This window comes from Podarcis tiliguerta (genome assembly GCF_965153285.1).
Source record: "Podarcis tiliguerta genome assembly, chromosome: 13".
Taxonomy (NCBI): domain Eukaryota; kingdom Metazoa; phylum Chordata; class Lepidosauria; order Squamata; family Lacertidae; genus Podarcis; species Podarcis tiliguerta.
In genome coordinates this window covers 9,894,093-9,910,710 of record NC_139546.1, presented here as the reverse complement: position 1 = coordinate 9,910,710, position 16,618 = coordinate 9,894,093, and the positions used below count along the sequence as shown (strand labels likewise).

The window sequence follows — 16,618 nt, the reverse complement described above, 5'->3', positions numbered from 1 at the left end:
GGTGCGCACCGATCCCTGTCGCTCTCCAGGCTTCAGGAAGCTATCAGCAAGTCTTGCAAGCCCGTGGGAGTTCCCGCAGGGCTCCCTAGGCTGCGGAAAGCAGCCTGCTGCACGGAGCGCGGGGCGCGCTTCTCCCCAGCGCCAGCCCCACAAGCTCAGGGGACAGCGGGGAGGCAGAGCGCCGCCATCCCGCTGTTCCCCGACCTGGTTTGGATTCCCCAACCTGGTTTGGGGGGGGAAATAAAGGGAAAAAAATTTCCTTTATTTCCCCCCCAAAAAACTAGGTGCATCCTATGGGCCGGTGCGTCCTATGGGACGAAAAATACGGTATTGTCAGAGCTGGCTCCGGGTCCCAGCTCACCAAGGACCAACGCTAGCCGGTAGTACAGTATCAAAGTCTTTATTGAAGAATAGTCTCCATTTACAAATCTCAGCGTCCCAGCTCTACGTCTGAGCTTTAGACCGGCGAAGCTCTATCTGGATCTCCGCCCCCTGTGCACCAGCTTAATACTCTAATCTTACTCCACCTCCTCCTTCTCTCTCTCTTCCTCTGGGTCTTACTACCCCCCGGGGTCTCTTCCCTCCTGGACTCTTCTGACGCAGAGCTGGACCCCTCTGACTCCTCCCCCTCTCTTCGGCGTGCTTTAGGACCTGGCTCCCTACCCGGGCTGCCCACCTTGCCGCCCTCCTGTACATTTGAACTTGGCGCGCGCGCGCGTTTAACTTTCCTGATGACCGTTTCCTCGCTCCCTGACGAGGGTGTGGCCACTCCTGCCTCACGCTCTCCCTCTGCCTGCGCGCTCCCTGATCCCGATGCCTTGGACTCCTCCCCCCTACTGCACTCTGGGGGGGAAGCTGGTCCGGATTTCCAGCTGTTACTCTCTGAGTCCCCTCTGGCCCCTTCTTCCCGAGGTGTCCCCCTTGCCCTGACCATGGGGGCCCCTTTCTGTGAATCCTCCGAGTCACTGGAGAGACTCAGAGACCTCGGACTACTGTCGTCGCTGACATTTCCTTCCGACTCCTCCCCCTCGCTCTCCGTTTCCTGCCTCTCCTGTGACTCTTCTCCTGAACCCCTGACATCCATCCCCCCCTCGAAGCCCCCCCTTCCCCCCTCCCCTTCCTCCGGCGGGGGTGCCGGGTGCTCCATCGTTGTGGGGGTAAATGGTGGATACAGTTCGTCCCCCGTGGCGTGCATCCAGTTAGATAAATCCGGCTCGTCTTCCGTGTCTTCGCCAACCTCGTTCTCCTCTGCTTCCATCTCTGTGCCGCCATGCTCGAACCCCACGTCCTCCCCCATCACGTCCATGTCCCTCTCACCCTCGTTCCCCTCTGGGTCCGTTGCCTGCCAAGGGCCCCTCAGCCACCTCTCCTCTCCTCGATTGTCCCACCAAAACGAGCGGTCTGAGGCAAACCCCGAGGGCGAGCCCTCCGGTGAACGTGTTTCTAATGCTGGTTCTTCGTCCGATGTGAATCCCTGGAACGTGCTGGTAGAAAGCGTGGGTGTGAAAAGCCAGTCGTCGAAATACTCGGCTGGCATGGGCCTGTGTGGGAACAAGGCATGAAACTCCTCTTTGAGGAGAGGGTCGTCCAGGGCATAGTCCGGCACCCAACGGTTGGCGCTGGCCGGGGTACCTTCCCTTGCGAGAAAATATTCTACTCCCTCTTCCCCCCATCTCGAGTCCAAAATCTCTGTGACCTGGTTGATGGGTTCCCTTCTTGGCGACTCCCTCCTTGGGGGGGCCTCCCTATACGGGTCTGGTGCCGTGCCCTGCGCCTGAAATCGGTGAGGTGCTTTGTAGGGCGTGAGCACCGACCTATGGAATACTGGGTGCATTCTGGATCCTTCCGGAAGTGTCAACCGGAAGGCCACCGGATTGATCTGTGCTTCAACTCGGTAAGGTCCTAGTTGCTTATGTCCGAGTTTCTTCTTAGCTAAGGATCTGGTCGGCACTGCGTGGGCCGCTAACCACACCCAGTCTCCCACCTGTATGTCTTCACCAACCCTCCTGTGCTTGTCAGCCTGCAGTTTGTATGCGTGCTTTGCAAGCTCTAATTGCCTCCTAAGCTGCTCTTGAACTTCCTGCAATTCCGCCGCCAAGACTTCCGCTGCCTGTGGCTCCCCCTCCCCCAGTTTCTCTAATCCCGGGAAGGTTCTGGGATGCCTCCCGTTGTTGGCGAAGAACGGCGTCACCCCTGTGGACACGTGCTTCGTGTTGTTGTAAGCGAACTCAGCGAGCGGCAGGTAGTCCACCCATGTCGTCGGCTGTTGATTTGCATAGCATCTCAGGTACTGCTGCATGATGGCGTTGACGCGCTCCGCTTGTCCGTTGGTCTGCGGGTGTCTCGCCGACGCTAGGTTGATCTTGACGTTCAGGAAACCCATCAGCTTCTGCCAGAAGCTCGAAATGAACTGGCGCCCCCTGTCGGACAAGATAGACCGTGGCAGTCCGTGCACCCTGAAGACGTGGTCTATAAACAGTTTGGCGGTCTGTTCTGCTGTGGCCACCTTCGCGCACGGAATGAAGTGGGCCATTTTAGTGAACATGTCCACCACCACTAGCACTGCCGTTTTACCCCTCGAGCTGGGTAAATCCGTGACAAAGTCCAGTGCCACCCTCTCCCACGGTTCGCTCGGGGTCTGCAGCGGTTCGAGCAGTCCTGCCGGAGGTTTGTGCACTGACTTGGCCCTTTGGCAGGTGTCGCACCTCGAGACGTACTCCGCGACTTCCCCCCTCATCTTGGGCCACCAGAAATCTCTGGCAACGAGTTCCGCCGTCTTCTCCTTGCCGAAGTGCCCGGCGGTTGGCGCGTCGTGCAACTGCTGCAGTACTTTGGCACGGAGCTCATCTCCCGGTACATAGAGTGCTCCTCTGCGGATGAGCAATCCGTCCCGTATTTGGAACTCGTCGTTTTTCACCGTGCCCTTGCGCACCTCCTCCATCTTGGCTAGAGCGAAGGAGTCCTCCTGCAGTGCTCGACGGACCGCCTCCAGGTCCACGGTTGCGGAAGCGCACGCCCACGCTTTCTGGGCGAAAATGTGCTTGGCCGCTGCCGGCGCCGCTTCTTCGAGGTATTGCGGCTTTCTGGACAGTGCATCTGCCATGATGTTGTTGTCGCCTGGGATGTATTCTATCCTGAAGTCGAAATCCGCAAAGAACTCCGCCCATCTGATGTGCCGCTGGTTCAGGAACCTTGCCGTGCGCCAGTACTCCAAGTTCTTATGATCCGTGCGAACCTGCACTGTGTGTTTGGCCCCGATGAGGAAGTGCCGCCACGCCTTGAATGCTGCGTGAATGGCCAGCAACTCCCTGTCCCAGATGGTGTAGTTCTGCTCTGACTTGCTGAGCTTCCTAGAGTAGAAGGCACACGGTCTCCAGTCCCCATGCGGGTCCTCCTGCAACAGTACGGCGCCCACGGCTCTGTCTGAGGCGTCCGTCTCAACCCTCAGCGGTTTGCTGGGATTCACATGCAGTAGCTGCCCTTCGGACGAGAAGAGACGCTTGAGGTTCTGGAAGGACTGCTCCGCTTGCTCCGTCCAGATGAACTTCTTCTTCTTGGAGCTGAGCGTGTCGGTAATGGCCGCTGTCTGCATCGCGAACCCCTTGATGAACTTGCGGTAAAAGTTGGCAAACCCCACAAACCTCTGGACCTCCTTCCGATTGCGCGGGCTCTTCCAATCCAACACCGCTCGAACCTTGGCGCTGTCCATGGCGAGCCCCTTGTCCGACAGCTTGTAGCCCAGGAAATCCACCTCCTTCCTGTCGAACTGGCACTTCTCCAGCTTTGCGTATAGCCGATGCTCCTGCAGTCGCTGCAGAACCTCCTTGACGTCCCTCTCGTGGGTCTCCTCAGATTCTGAGAATATCAGGATGTCGTCTAAGAAGCAGACGCATTTCTTGTAGAGAAGACCCGCCAGGACGTGATGCATGAACGCTTGAAAACAGTGGGCGCCATTTTGTAAACCGAAGGGCATAACTCTATATTCATATGTGCCCAGGGGCGTGAACATGGCAGTCTTCCACTCGTCCCCCTCCCGTATGCGAATCAGGTTGTACGCCCCTCTCAGATCCAACTTTGTAAAAACGCGTCCTTTCCTCACCGTTGCAAGCAGGTCATCTATTTTGGGCATTGGAAAGGCTGTGGGCTTGGTCTTTGAATTTAAGAGCCTGAAATCCACTACAAGTCTTTTTTGGGGCGTGTCCTTTTTCTTCACAAAGAATACAGGACTGCCCCCCGCTGCTTTCGACTCCCGGATGAAACCGCGCTTTAAGTTGAGGTCTATGAACTCCTTGAGCTCCTGCAGCTCGTCTTCAGACATGGAATACAGTTTCCCGGCTGGCAGCGTCGCCCCTGGCAGGAGGTCAATCTGGCAGTCATAGGGCCTGTGGGGAGGCAGCTTGTCTGCTTCCTTCTCGCAGAAAACCTCCAAAAACGCTGCGTACTTGCGTGGCACTGCTTGCAGCGTGCTCAATTGTAGCTGCGTGTCTTCCCCTCCTTCTTCTTGGCTATGAAGAATGCAATGTTCCGCGCAATAGGAGGAACCGAAGGTCAATTGGCGCTGGTACCACGCCAATGCTGGACTGTGCCTGTGCAGCCAACTCATGCCCAAGACTACCGGCGTGCCTGACAGTTTGGTGACGTTGAAGCTGATGACCTCTTGGTGATTTCCAATCCGCATCACCATTGGTTGCGTTTGTTGCACCACCTGCCCCCCTAGCAAGTCCCTGCCATCCACTGTGACAACCTTCAGGGGCAGTGTGGCTGGCAGCAGTGGTATATTGTGCTGCTGAATAAAATCCAGTCCTATAAAGTCGGCGTTGCTGCCGGAGTCAATGGTGATCGGCACTTCCAGAGTGCTTCCGTTGGGCAGTTGGAGAGACGCTGTAAGCTGCACCACTGGTTTGGGTGGGAGGGGGTCTGTGGGCTGCAAAATCTCTGGGGATTGTTTCATTGATTTGTCTGGCTGGACCCCAGTACCTCTTCCTCCAGCCAGACTCTGTCGTTTCCCTGCTGCGTTGCTTCTGTCACTGTTGCCGATGCTGCAGTGTGCTTGTGGAGCCTCTGGGGACACTCTTTCGCCATGTGTTGAGCACTGTCGCAGATGTAGCACTTCCTGTTCCCTCTAGGAGGCTTCGTCTTGACTGCTCCCGGCGTCAGGGCTCTGGTAGCTGACTGAGCCCTGGCACCTCCGAGCTCCATCGGTTCCTCTCCCCCTCCTTGCGAGGGCGTGGACTGCGCACGCGCTGCTTCTTTGGGATAGAAGGGAGGTGCTCTGGCTGGTGCCCTTCCCCAACGTCCTTCTTCTCTGTTGCAAGGACGTTCCTCCAGATGCACCCCGATCTCCAGAGCCCTCTGGACCACTTCCTGGGTGCTCCTTGGCCTCTCCCCCCTTCCAATCTCGGCTTTTACTTCTGTATTCAAGCCCTCCCAAAAGAGATCTCTCACTGGCGCAGAAGCTTTGTCCCATCCCAGTGCATGAACCAGTCCGAAGAAACGCGTATGGTACTGACGCACGCTGGCTTTGCCTTGTTTAAGTCCATGTATGTCTCTCCTGGCAATATCAACGTCTATCTTTGATAAAAAACACGAGTCCATAGCTTTAATGAAAGCCTTCGCGTCTTGGAGCGCCGGATCATTGTCCCTCCATAAATTTCTCAGCCACGTTTTGGCTTCACCATGCAAATGGGATAGAATAAACCCCACTTTCTCTCTTTCATCTCTAAAGTCTTTGTCAAGCAGATCCAGCGCAAACAACAGGTCTGCTCTAAAGTTGGGGTACTGCTGTAAACTCCCGTCAAAATGGGATACAAGGCTGCCTCCCCTCTTTCCCAATCCAATGCCCTCTGCTTTGGATCCAGGTGGCCCCTGTTTGGAAATCACGTCCAATCTTACTTGGAGATCCCGATAGGCGCTACTCATTTCCTCCTCTCTTTTTCTGGATGCAATTACCTCCGTGCTGAGTCGTGTCACAGCTTCTTGCAGGGCTGATATCTGCTCTTCCGTCGTCATCTTGCCTGAGTTTTGTGAGCTCTGGAAGCACCCCTCCTCTGCCCTCGCTGCGTCAACTCACGTGGCGAGGTTCTTGGTGCCAAAACTTTAAAATTTGAGATAGAGCTTACTGTCCGAGCTGGCTCCGGGTCCCAGCTCACCAAGGACCAACGCTAGCCGGTAGTACAGTATCAAAGTCTTTATTGAAGAATAGTCTCCATTTACAAATCTCAGCGTCCCAGCTCTACGTCTGAGCTTTAGACCGGCGAAGCTCTATCTGGATCTCCGCCCCCTGTGCACCAGCTTAATACTCTAATCTTACTCCACCTCCTCCTTCTCTCTCTCTTCCTCTGGGTCTTACTACCCCCCGGGGTCTCTTCCCTCCTGGACTCTTCTGACGCAGAGCTGGACCCCTCTGACTCCTCCCCCTCTCTTCGGCGTGCTTTAGGACCTGGCTCCCTACCCGGGCTGCCCACCTTGCCGCCCTCCTGTACATTTGAACTTGGCGCGCGCGCGCGTTTAACTTTCCTGATGACCGTTTCCTCGCTCCCTGACGAGGGTGTGGCCACTCCTGCCTCACGCTCTCCCTCTGCCTGCGCGCTCCCTGATCCCGATGCCTTGGACTCCTCCCCCCTACTGCACTCTGGGGGGGAAGCTGGTCCGGATTTCCAGCTGTTACTCTCTGAGTCCCCTCTGGCCCCTTCTTCCCGAGGTGTCCCCCTTGCCCTGACCATGGGGGCCCCTTTCTGTGAATCCTCCGAGTCACTGGAGAGACTCAGAGACCTCGGACTACTGTCGTCGCTGACATTTCCTTCCGACTCCTCCCCCTCGCTCTCCGTTTCCTGCCTCTCCTGTGACTCTTCTCCTGAACCCCTGACAGGTATATACTCTTGTGAAACTGCAGGTTATTACAAAAATCCTGCTAATGCTTTTATCTGTTTGCAATCTATCTGTAAATATTCAATAAACCATCGCCATTCTTTTATAAAAAGCAGCTAACGTCAAGTATAAAAACAACTGATTAAAATACAACTTAAAAACAGGATTAAAATACAACTGAAAACGCAGCCTCATTTCAGTGGAAGCCCAGATCAAAAACTGTTTGGGGAGGGAAAGTCAAATCTGTTTGGGGAGGGAAAGTCAAGGCAAACTATCCAGACTGCTCCTACGTGGGCCAGAAAAAAGTCAGGGAAGTCCCCAAAAAGGGGTTCCATCACAGAAGGAAAAGGAATGAGGGGGAGGGGATCAGGCTGATTCCAAGCCAAAGCCCAGGCGGAACAGCTCTTTCTTACAGGCCCTGCAGAAAGAAATCAGATCCCGCAGGGCCCTGGTCTAATGGGACAGAACGTTTCACCAGGCCGGGGCCAGTGTTGGAAAAGTCCTGGCCTTGGTTGAGGCTAATCTAACTTCCTTAGTGCCCAGGACCTCCAGAGTACAGTCATACCTTGGGTTACAGCCGCTTCACGTTGTGTTTTTTTCGGGTTGCGGACCGCCGAAACCTGGAAGTGCCGGAATGGGTTACTTCTGGGTTTGGGCGGTTGCGCATGCGCAGAAGTGCCAAATTGCAACCTGCGCATGTGCAGACGTGGGTTGCAAACGTGCATCCTGCACAGATCATGTTTGCAACCCGAGCGTCCACTGTTCTGCTATTTATGGACCTTAAGGTAAGGTCCTCCGCGGAAGTGAGAGCTGGACCATAAAGAAGGCTGATCGCCGAAGAATTGATGCTTTTGAATTACGGTGCTGGAGGAGACTCTTGAGAGTCCCATGGACTGCAAGAAGATCAAACCTATCCATTCTTAAGGAAATCAGCCCTGAGTGCTCACTGGAAGGACAGATCCTGAAGTTGAGGCTCCAATACTTTGGCCACCTCATGAGAAGAGAAGACTCCCTGGAAAAGACGCTGATGTTGGGAAAGATGGAGGGCACAAGGAGAAGGGGACGACAGAGGATGAGATGGTTGGACAGTGTTCTCGAAGCTACCAGCATGAGTTTGATCAAACTGCGGGAGGCAGAGGAAGACAGGAGTGCCTGGCGTGCTCTGGTCCATGGGGTCACGAAGAGTTAGACATGACTAAACAACTAAACAACAACAACAAAGGTCCTCCGTGGGGCATACCAGGAGAGGTGGTCCCGTAGGTACGAGGGTCCTAGGCCTCATGAAATGAAATGGTGGGCGTCCCCACTACCACAGGACAACAGCCTTGGAGGCCCATGGCCCTCTCCCCATTGACCCCACTGCCGCCTTCCCACGGTGGCCCCCCAGCCAGTTTCATGCTCACGTTTTGAGGGTGCCTGAGGTCATGAGTTCCGTGACCAGGACGATGCAGACCTGCCCCTTCACCGAAGACTTCCACGAGTCGTAGAACCGGACGATATTCGGGTGCTGGAGCCCCTTCAGCATCTCCACCTCCTCGCTGAAGCGTTGACGCTCCATCTTGGACAGCTTCCGCGTCTGAGAAAGGAGAAGGCAGAAGCGTTAAGAGCTGCACGGCCATCTCCGAGGCAGCCGACGTCACGGAAACGAAATGGGAAATGATATACGATGAATCGAAAAGGATGTTCAGAATAACTTTTATTTAAAAAAACAAACCCAGAAGCTTTTTTTTTTTGAAATAATATTTATTAAACGTTTTAAAAATTACACCAAAAAAGAGAAAAGAGAAGAAAGAAGAGAAAAGAAAAAAGAAGAAGAAAAAGAAAAATACAGAATTACATAATAAAAAGCAAAAACAAAAACACAATACATCAAATACACCAAAACACAAAAAACACAAAAACCATTAAAAACACCTCCAAACTTTATCCTTATCTTTCATTAACTTATTTCCTCGACCTCCTCACACCTCCCATTTTTGTATTCCAGTTTTTAATTAAATCAGCAAATCCTTTCCGTCTTTCACTGCTTTCTATCATTTAGTTGTCTTACTTTTATTTTAACCTTATCTTACCATCAAAATCTTAAAATTTATCTATACTTAAATCCTTATCATATTTCTACTAAAGTCATGTAATTTCATTCCACCATTTCCTAACATTCCTTAATTTTACAATATTTCTCTAAATAGATTTTTAAATTTTTCCCAATCTTCTTCCACTGTCTCTTCTCCCTGGTCTCGGATTCTGTCAGTCTTTTCTATCAGTTCCATATAGTCCATCAACCTGGTGATCTTCTGTCCGAGGCTCTTAACTCTTCTTCCTGTCCCAAACCCAGAAGCTTTTCTTTTGGGAATTATAGGGACAGAACTACCTTAATTGTACAAAAATTAAGAAGGAGGAAATTAATAAATTTTGGACAGTAATACATGAAAAATTAAAGAAGATGTTGAAAATAACAATAATAATGGATTGATAGGGGAAGGGATACCACAGGGGCGGGGATTTTCTTATAAGCAAGTACAGCAGTGATTGCTGCTAAGTGGAAGTCACAAACTCTAACCTTAAGGGAGGAATGGATTTGTAAACTGAATGAATACTTAACTCTGGCAAAACTAACGGCTATTTTAAGAAACCAATCGAATCAAAAATTAAAAAAGGAGTGGGAATGTTTTGATGAATATATGGTAAAATATTGCTCAAAAAAAGATATCCTAATATGCCTAGATTAAAATGTAAAGTATCTGAGGGAAGGTAAATTAGTAAGGAAAGATAAGAATATACAGAAGATTTGGCAAGGTTGTAAAATGCAAAGATAAATGTAATCTCGGAATGTGGAGGAAATCGAGTGGGGGCGGAGGGAAGCGGGGGGAGGGAGAAAAGAATGTTAGGTTTGATTGATGGATATATGGGGGGATGGGGAGGATATGGTGATGGCTTTGGTTTATTTATATTGTGATGCAATATGGAAAAAAACCAATACAATATTGTATTGACAAAAAATTTGTATAGAAATTTATTTATGTATGCTACTACAGCGGCAAGAATGTTAAGGTAAAGGTAAAGGTACCCCTGCCCGTACGGGCCAGTCTTGACAGACTCTAGGGTTGTGCGCCCATCTCACTCAAAGAGGCCGGGGGCCAGCGCTGTCCAGAGACACTTCCGGGTCACGTGGCCAGCATGACATCGCTGCTCTGACGAGCCAGAGCCGCACACGGAAATGCCGTTTACCTTCCCGCTAGTAAGTGGTCCCTATTTATCTACTTGCACCTGGGAGTGCTTTCGAACTGCTAGGTTGGCAGGCGCTGGGACCGAACAACGGGAGCGCACCCCGCCGCAGGGATTCGAACCGCCGACCTTTCGATCGGCAAGCCCTAGGCGCTGAGGCTTTAACCCACAGCGCCACCCGCGTCCCTTGGCAAGAATGTTAATTGCCCCAAAATGGAAAGAAGAAGTCCCAGCAAAAGAAGAACTGATACAAAAACTTATGGAATATGTAGAAATGGTGAAATGTACTGGAATAATAAGAAATCAAGATAACAAACTTTTTTTATAAAAGAATGGAAACGGTTTATTGAATATTTACAGAGAAATTGTAAACAGATGAAAGCACTGGCAGGATTACTGTAATAACCTGCAGTTTCACAAGAGTACTGTATATATTTGCAGTAGATAATTAAATGAGCAAGTGAAATGAATTTGGATATGCAGAAGGTATATAAAAAAAATAAATTTAAGGAACCACAGAAAGAGGGGGAGGGAAGTCAAATTTTGAAATGTTAGATTGATTGTACAATCAATGAAATGTATAGACTTGAAAAGTATAAATAAAAACTAAACAAACAAATTATTCGAGGCCCTAAAATTTAATAGGCAGATTTTTACACAACCAACTGTTCAGGACCTGCTGGCGGACAGCGATGATCAAATCACTTTAATAGTGGTTGAATTTTTAAGTGCTGTCCATGAAGAAAGAATGGCCCATGATAAAGAGACTTAGTGGTTTTTAATGGTAGGTGTTGTTGCTGTGTTGTATTATACTATCTATGTACATTGATTTATTTTTTGGAGTTGGGATTGGGACTGGGATAAATTGTGTTCACTGAGCCCGTATTTTATACAGTCTATATATGATGTTTGTATGTTAATGTGCGGTGTGCTATGCCTAATAAAGGATTTTGAATTGAACTAAACAAACAAAAAAGCCAAACTGAGTTTTTGTAATGTAAGCATGCGCATTTCAAACTCTCGTTTTAATTTCGACACGTGACATACAATTTAAGGTGCCAATGTCTTCTAAACTCCCCCAACCCCGCCTGCTCCCACCCCTTCCTGTTAAAAGTTGGGGTTTGCAAGATCAAAAAAAGGGGCAAGGTGACTTTCTTGACTGCCTTGGGCTGTTCAACTTGCCTGCCAACTTAATTCGTCGCCAAGAAGCTGGTAAGCTCACAGACATGGGCTCCTTCACAAGCTTGCCAGATTTTTATTGTACCATGCTGGCATCCCCCAACTTCTACTGCGGCTAATTCGATTAGGAGGATCTCATTTAAAAAAGGAGGGTGGTTTAACTCACAGAGGGGGCTGCACCAGGCTCCAGTGAATAGAAATTTAAAGATGGGATGTTCAGTTAAATCTCCTGGGAATAGTGATTTTTATCAGGGAAGCAGGCAATGAGTGGCAATTCCTAAAGAGGAGGGGAGCCCTCAGGGAATGGAAGAGTTTCACTCTGAATACACCTTTGTGCACTTTTCCAGTGGCGTAGCGTGGGGGGTGCGGGGGGGGGGGGGGGGCGGCCGCACCGGCCGCAACATCTGGGGGGGGGGCGCGCTCGCACTCGCAGCTCTCTGCCCCTACCTGGCTCACTCACTCTCTCTCACTGCAGTGCTGGCTGTGCGAATCCGATCCGAGCCGCCGGGTCGCCGCCCACTGTGGAGGGGAGGGTGCCAGGCGTGCGGTGCGGTGCGGAGAGAGAGCAAGGGACTATCTGGGGGAGGGACAGTGCAGCGGGGGGGGCGCAAATTACTTGCCTTGCCCCGGGTTAGGGGGCGCAAATTACTTGCCTTGCCCCGGGTGCTGACAACCCACGCTACGCCACTGCACTTTTCTAAACCTACACTCTGTGAGTGAGGAACATTTTTAATTCTTGATAAATGCTATTATGGTTATTAATTTTTATACCCCACCTTTTCCTCTGACAGGGACTCCGGGTGGCTTACAGATAAAATAAGAACAGCTAAAAGCATAAACGATCACTAACAACAACAAAACCAGCATGGATAGAATTAAATCTATCTACAGTGGTACCTTGGTTTTTGAGCGTCTCAGAAGCCGAACATTTCAGTTTTTGAATGCCGAAAACCTGAAAGTAAATGCTTCCGTTTTCAAATGCGCCTCAGAAGTCAAATGGCTTCCGCTGTGTGTTTTTCAGTTTTCTCAATTGAACCCTTTGCGCCTCGGTTTTTGAACGTTTCAGAAGTCGAACGGCCATCCGGGACGAATGACGTTCGAGAACCAAGGTACCACTGTATATGGTTTTCATATATCCACCACTATATTTACACACCACTTCAATTGGCAGAATTGGGGAGGGCGGGGTATTTTCTTTATATCCCGCCCTCCCCAGCCAAGACCGGGCTCAGGGCGGCTAACAACCAATAATAAAAACAAGTTGATTGAAATACAACTTAAAAAACAAGATTAAAATGCAATGTTAAAACAATTAAAACATTAAAATGCAGCCTCACCACAGGAGGAGAAAGGAAAAAAGAAAGAGAGGGAGGGAATCAAATTGATAGGTGCCAACAACATGCTAAATTGCTAGAATGCATTGCAGCATTTCAGGCTTCAAGTTAAAAACTCCCAAGAAATAGATAAACCAGAGTAGCAGCCAAAAGAGGTTAGAATCTTTTTCCTTGACACTCTACTTTTCTTTTTGCGAGGACATTTTTTTTTCCTGAAGGGGAGCATTCAAAAGCAGTACCTCTCTTTTGCAGGGTACTCTCCCAACTCATTTTACTGCAAAAGTGGACCCAGAGTAATATTGGCCTAGCTAGAAAATGATGGGGGGGTCTGTTCTCGTTTCATTTCACAGCAGTCCAAGAGAGCCCTGCGTCTGACACACACAGAAAATCCTGCAAAGTACGCTGCCGAGACCAATCCTGCCTGGTTTGAACTAGTCCCTCTCGCAAGTCCCAGGTAGATGGTCCCTGAGGGAAAACTTGCATTTCCCAACATAAAAAGCAGGGAGAGATGTCTAGAAGATCTCATCACCTCGTGATATTTCAGTCCCTCCCCGCTGCAGTTCGTCCAGGTTTTCTGCTTTGGGCCGAGGAGCTGGAAGGAGACATCGCCCTAATCTCTTTGATCACCGTTTTGCTCCACGGACGTCAGCAGCCGAACGGGATGAATGCAGCCTTTCTGCAACGCCGGAGAGCCAAACGGAACCGTAAAAAAGTCCTTCCCAGAACCACCTTTCCATCACCGCCACTGCAAACATACACGGCACCAGAAGCAGCCAGCTTCCTAAAGGAGCTGTAGCAGTGGCGTAGCGTGGGTTGTCAGTACCCGGGGCAAGGCAAGTAATTTGCGCCCCACCCCCCCACTGCACTGTCCCTCCCCCAGATAGTCCCTCGCTCTCTCTCCGCACTGCACCGCACGCCTGGCACCCTCCCCTCCACAGTGGGCGGCGACCCGGCGGCTTGGATCGGATTCGCACAGCCAGCACTGCCGTGAGAGAGAGTGAGAGAGCCAGGTAGGGGCAGAGAGCTGCGAGTGCGAGCGCCCCCCCGATGTTGCGTCCGGTGCAGCCGGCCCCCCCTGCACCCCCCACACTACGCCACTGAGCTGTAGCCATTCTGCGTCCTGATCTACAATGGCACAACCAAGGCCAAGGTGGGTGAGACAGGTACAAGGGCCAGGTCTCCTGGGTTCATTTTGCAGCTGCGGAAGGGGGGGTCCCCAGCAGCTGTGCCAAATAATAATAATAATAATAATAATAATAATAATATATTATTTATACCGTGCCCACTCTGGGCGGCTCACAACAGAATACAGTGGTGCCCCGCAAGACGAATGCCTCGCAAGACGGAAAACCCGCTAGACGAAAGGGTTTTCAGTTTTCAATGCGCTTCGCAGGACGAATTTCTCCATGGGCTTGCTTCGCAAGACGAAAATGTCTTGCGATTCTTGCGATTTTTTTTCGCTCCCCACCCCCTTTTTCTAAGGCACTAAGCCACTAATAGCCTTTTAGCAGCTAATCCGCTAATCCCTTAAGCCTTTAATAGCCGCTAAACCGCTAATAGCGCTAATCCGCTAATAGGGTTGCTTCGCAAGACAAAAAAACCGCAAGACGAAGAGACTCGCGGAAAGGATTCTTTTCATCTTGCGAGGCACCACTGTATTAACAACACGATAAAACATCAAACATTAAAAACCTCCCTAAACAGGGCTGCCTTCAGATGTCTTCTAAAAGTCAGATGATTGTTTATTTCCTTGAAATCTGATGGGAGGGCATTCCACAGGGTGGGTGCCACCACTGAGAAGGCCCTCTGCCTGGTTCCCTGTAACTTCACTTCTTGCAGGGAGGGAACCATTCTGGGCTGAATGGTGGGGGTGGAGACGCTCCTTCAGGTATACTGGACCGAGGCCGTTTAGGGCTTCAACGGTCAGCACCAACACTTTGAATTGTGCTCAGAAATGTACTGGGAGCCAATGTAGGTCTTTCAGGACCGGTGCGATATGGTCTCGGCGGCCGCTCCCAGTCACTAAAAACGTCCCTGAACAGGGCTGCCTTCAGATGTCTTCTGAATGTCAAGTAGTTGTTTATCTCTTTGACATCTGGTGGGAGGGCGTTCCACAGGGCAGGCGCCACTACCGAGAAGGCCCTCTGCCTGGTTCCCTGTAGGTTTGCTTCTTGCAATGAGGGAACCGCCAGAAGGCCCTTGGAGCTGGACCTCAGTGTCTGGGCAGAATGGTGGGGGTGGAGACGCTCCTTCAGTTATACTGCGCCGAGGCCGTTTAGGGCTTTAAAGGTCAGAACCAACACTCTGAATTGTGCTCAGAAACGTACTGGGAGCCAATGTAAGTCTTTCAAGACCGGTGTTATATGGTCTCGGCGGCCGCTCCCAGTCACCAGTCTAGCTGCCTCATTCTGGATTAGTTGTAGTTTCCGGGTCACCTTCAAAGGTAGCCCCACGTAGAGCGCACTGCAGTAGTCCATGCGGGAGATAACTAGAGCATGCACCACTCTGGCTAGGCAGTCCACATGCAGGATGTGAGGTTTGGGACAGGGTTTTTTTTTGGCAAACATCTGGAGCCCCCCCTTTTTTGCTCATACAATATGTCCTCTAATTGCTACCTCATGTGGCGTGGCTGCCCTCCTCCTGAAGTTGGGGGTGGGGGGGACATTTGAGAGTGGGGGGCAGCGCAGACAGGCAGACGAGCTGCAGAAACGAGAAAAGGGCACTGGCAAGGATCCAGCCTTCTCTCCTGCAGAGCCAGAATCGGACCCCAGTTGGGCAAGGGCCAGAACCGCTGCCGGCACCAAGCTCTCCGCTCCGTCCAGATGCAGCTGGAACAGAGGGGGGCCATTTGGCTCACAGGAGCTGGCTGCGAAAAGAGCGAAAATTGCCGAGGCAAACACGGCAGCCCAGGTCCACCCCTTCCCTGCGCCTCAAGGGAGCTCAGTTGGAAGAGAAACGGCGGGGGGAACGACAGACGGAACGTGTTTTAAAAGCGGCCGCTCTGCCAGGGATTCGGCTGCGTCTCTTTCCGGTGGCGCGGCGCCCACCTGCTAGGCCGCACTGCCGCCATGTGCTGGCGGGAACCGCCTCACGGCCTCATTGGCCCGGGCCTCTGTGGTGGAGCTGGAGGCGGTTCGTATTTTTACACTCAGGGTGTTTATGAAGCTTTGCTACAGATGCAGCTGTGTGCCATCAGCCCCTGTGAAAGCTTCATTGTCCGCAGCACAGGAGAGGCAAGGGAAAGAAACACGGGGCCAGAACGGCTTCATAAATGAAGGCACATTTGTAGCAAGGGGGGAGAGGAGCCCCTGCAGCTTGCATGAGGAGTGGTAGCTGTTCAGGAGCGAAACAGTGCAATAGGAAAGGGGAGCCTGACTACAGTCTCTATGAACCGTAGGGGCCTCAGCTCCTCGGTTTCTGGATGCGCTCCAGCAGACCCTCTTAGGCCTGGTGCGCCACAGAAAGAGCCACAGTTTGCTAATGCCCACAAACCAAATAAATTGGATACGATCAGGAAAATCTAGGAGCAGCTCAACTGGATTAAATTCACAACTACACTAAAGGATAGAGAAACGTTATCGGGAGCAGCTAGGTAAATGGGATTTTAGTAACTAGCTGCATAAGAAGGCGAACTGCGAATATACGGAGGTGGAGTGAAATACTTTTACAATGTGCTAAAGAAGCTGCAAGGGACGCGGGTGGCGCTGTGGGTTAAACCACAGAGCCTAGGACTTGCCGATCAGAAGGTCGCCGGTTCAAATCCCTGCGACGGGGTGAGCTCCCGTTGCTCGGTCCCTGCTCCTGCCAACCTAGCAGTTTGAAAGCACGTCAAAGTGCAAGTAGATAAGTAGGTACCGCTCCGGCGGGAAGGTAGACGGCATTCCCATGCGCTGCTCTGGTTCGCCAGAAGCGGCTTAGTTCTGCTGCCAGATGACCCGGAAGCTGTACACCGGCTCCCTTGGCCTATAGAGCGAGATGACCGCCGCAACCCCAGAGTCGGCCACGACTGGACC

At 51.5% G+C, this 16,618-nt stretch overlaps 1 protein-coding gene across 1 annotated transcript in view; it reads right to left on the bottom strand.

The window, feature by feature from the left end:
- Positions 1–16,618, bottom strand: part of WNK4 (WNK lysine deficient protein kinase 4) — a 69,512-nt gene that overhangs the window by 32,987 nt on the left and 19,907 nt on the right. The window contains exon 2 of the mRNA XM_083407503.1: positions 8,271–8,443. Coding sequence (XP_083263629.1) covers positions 8,271–8,443 — 173 coding nt within the window. The remainder of the gene's footprint in view (positions 1–8,270; positions 8,444–16,618) is intronic.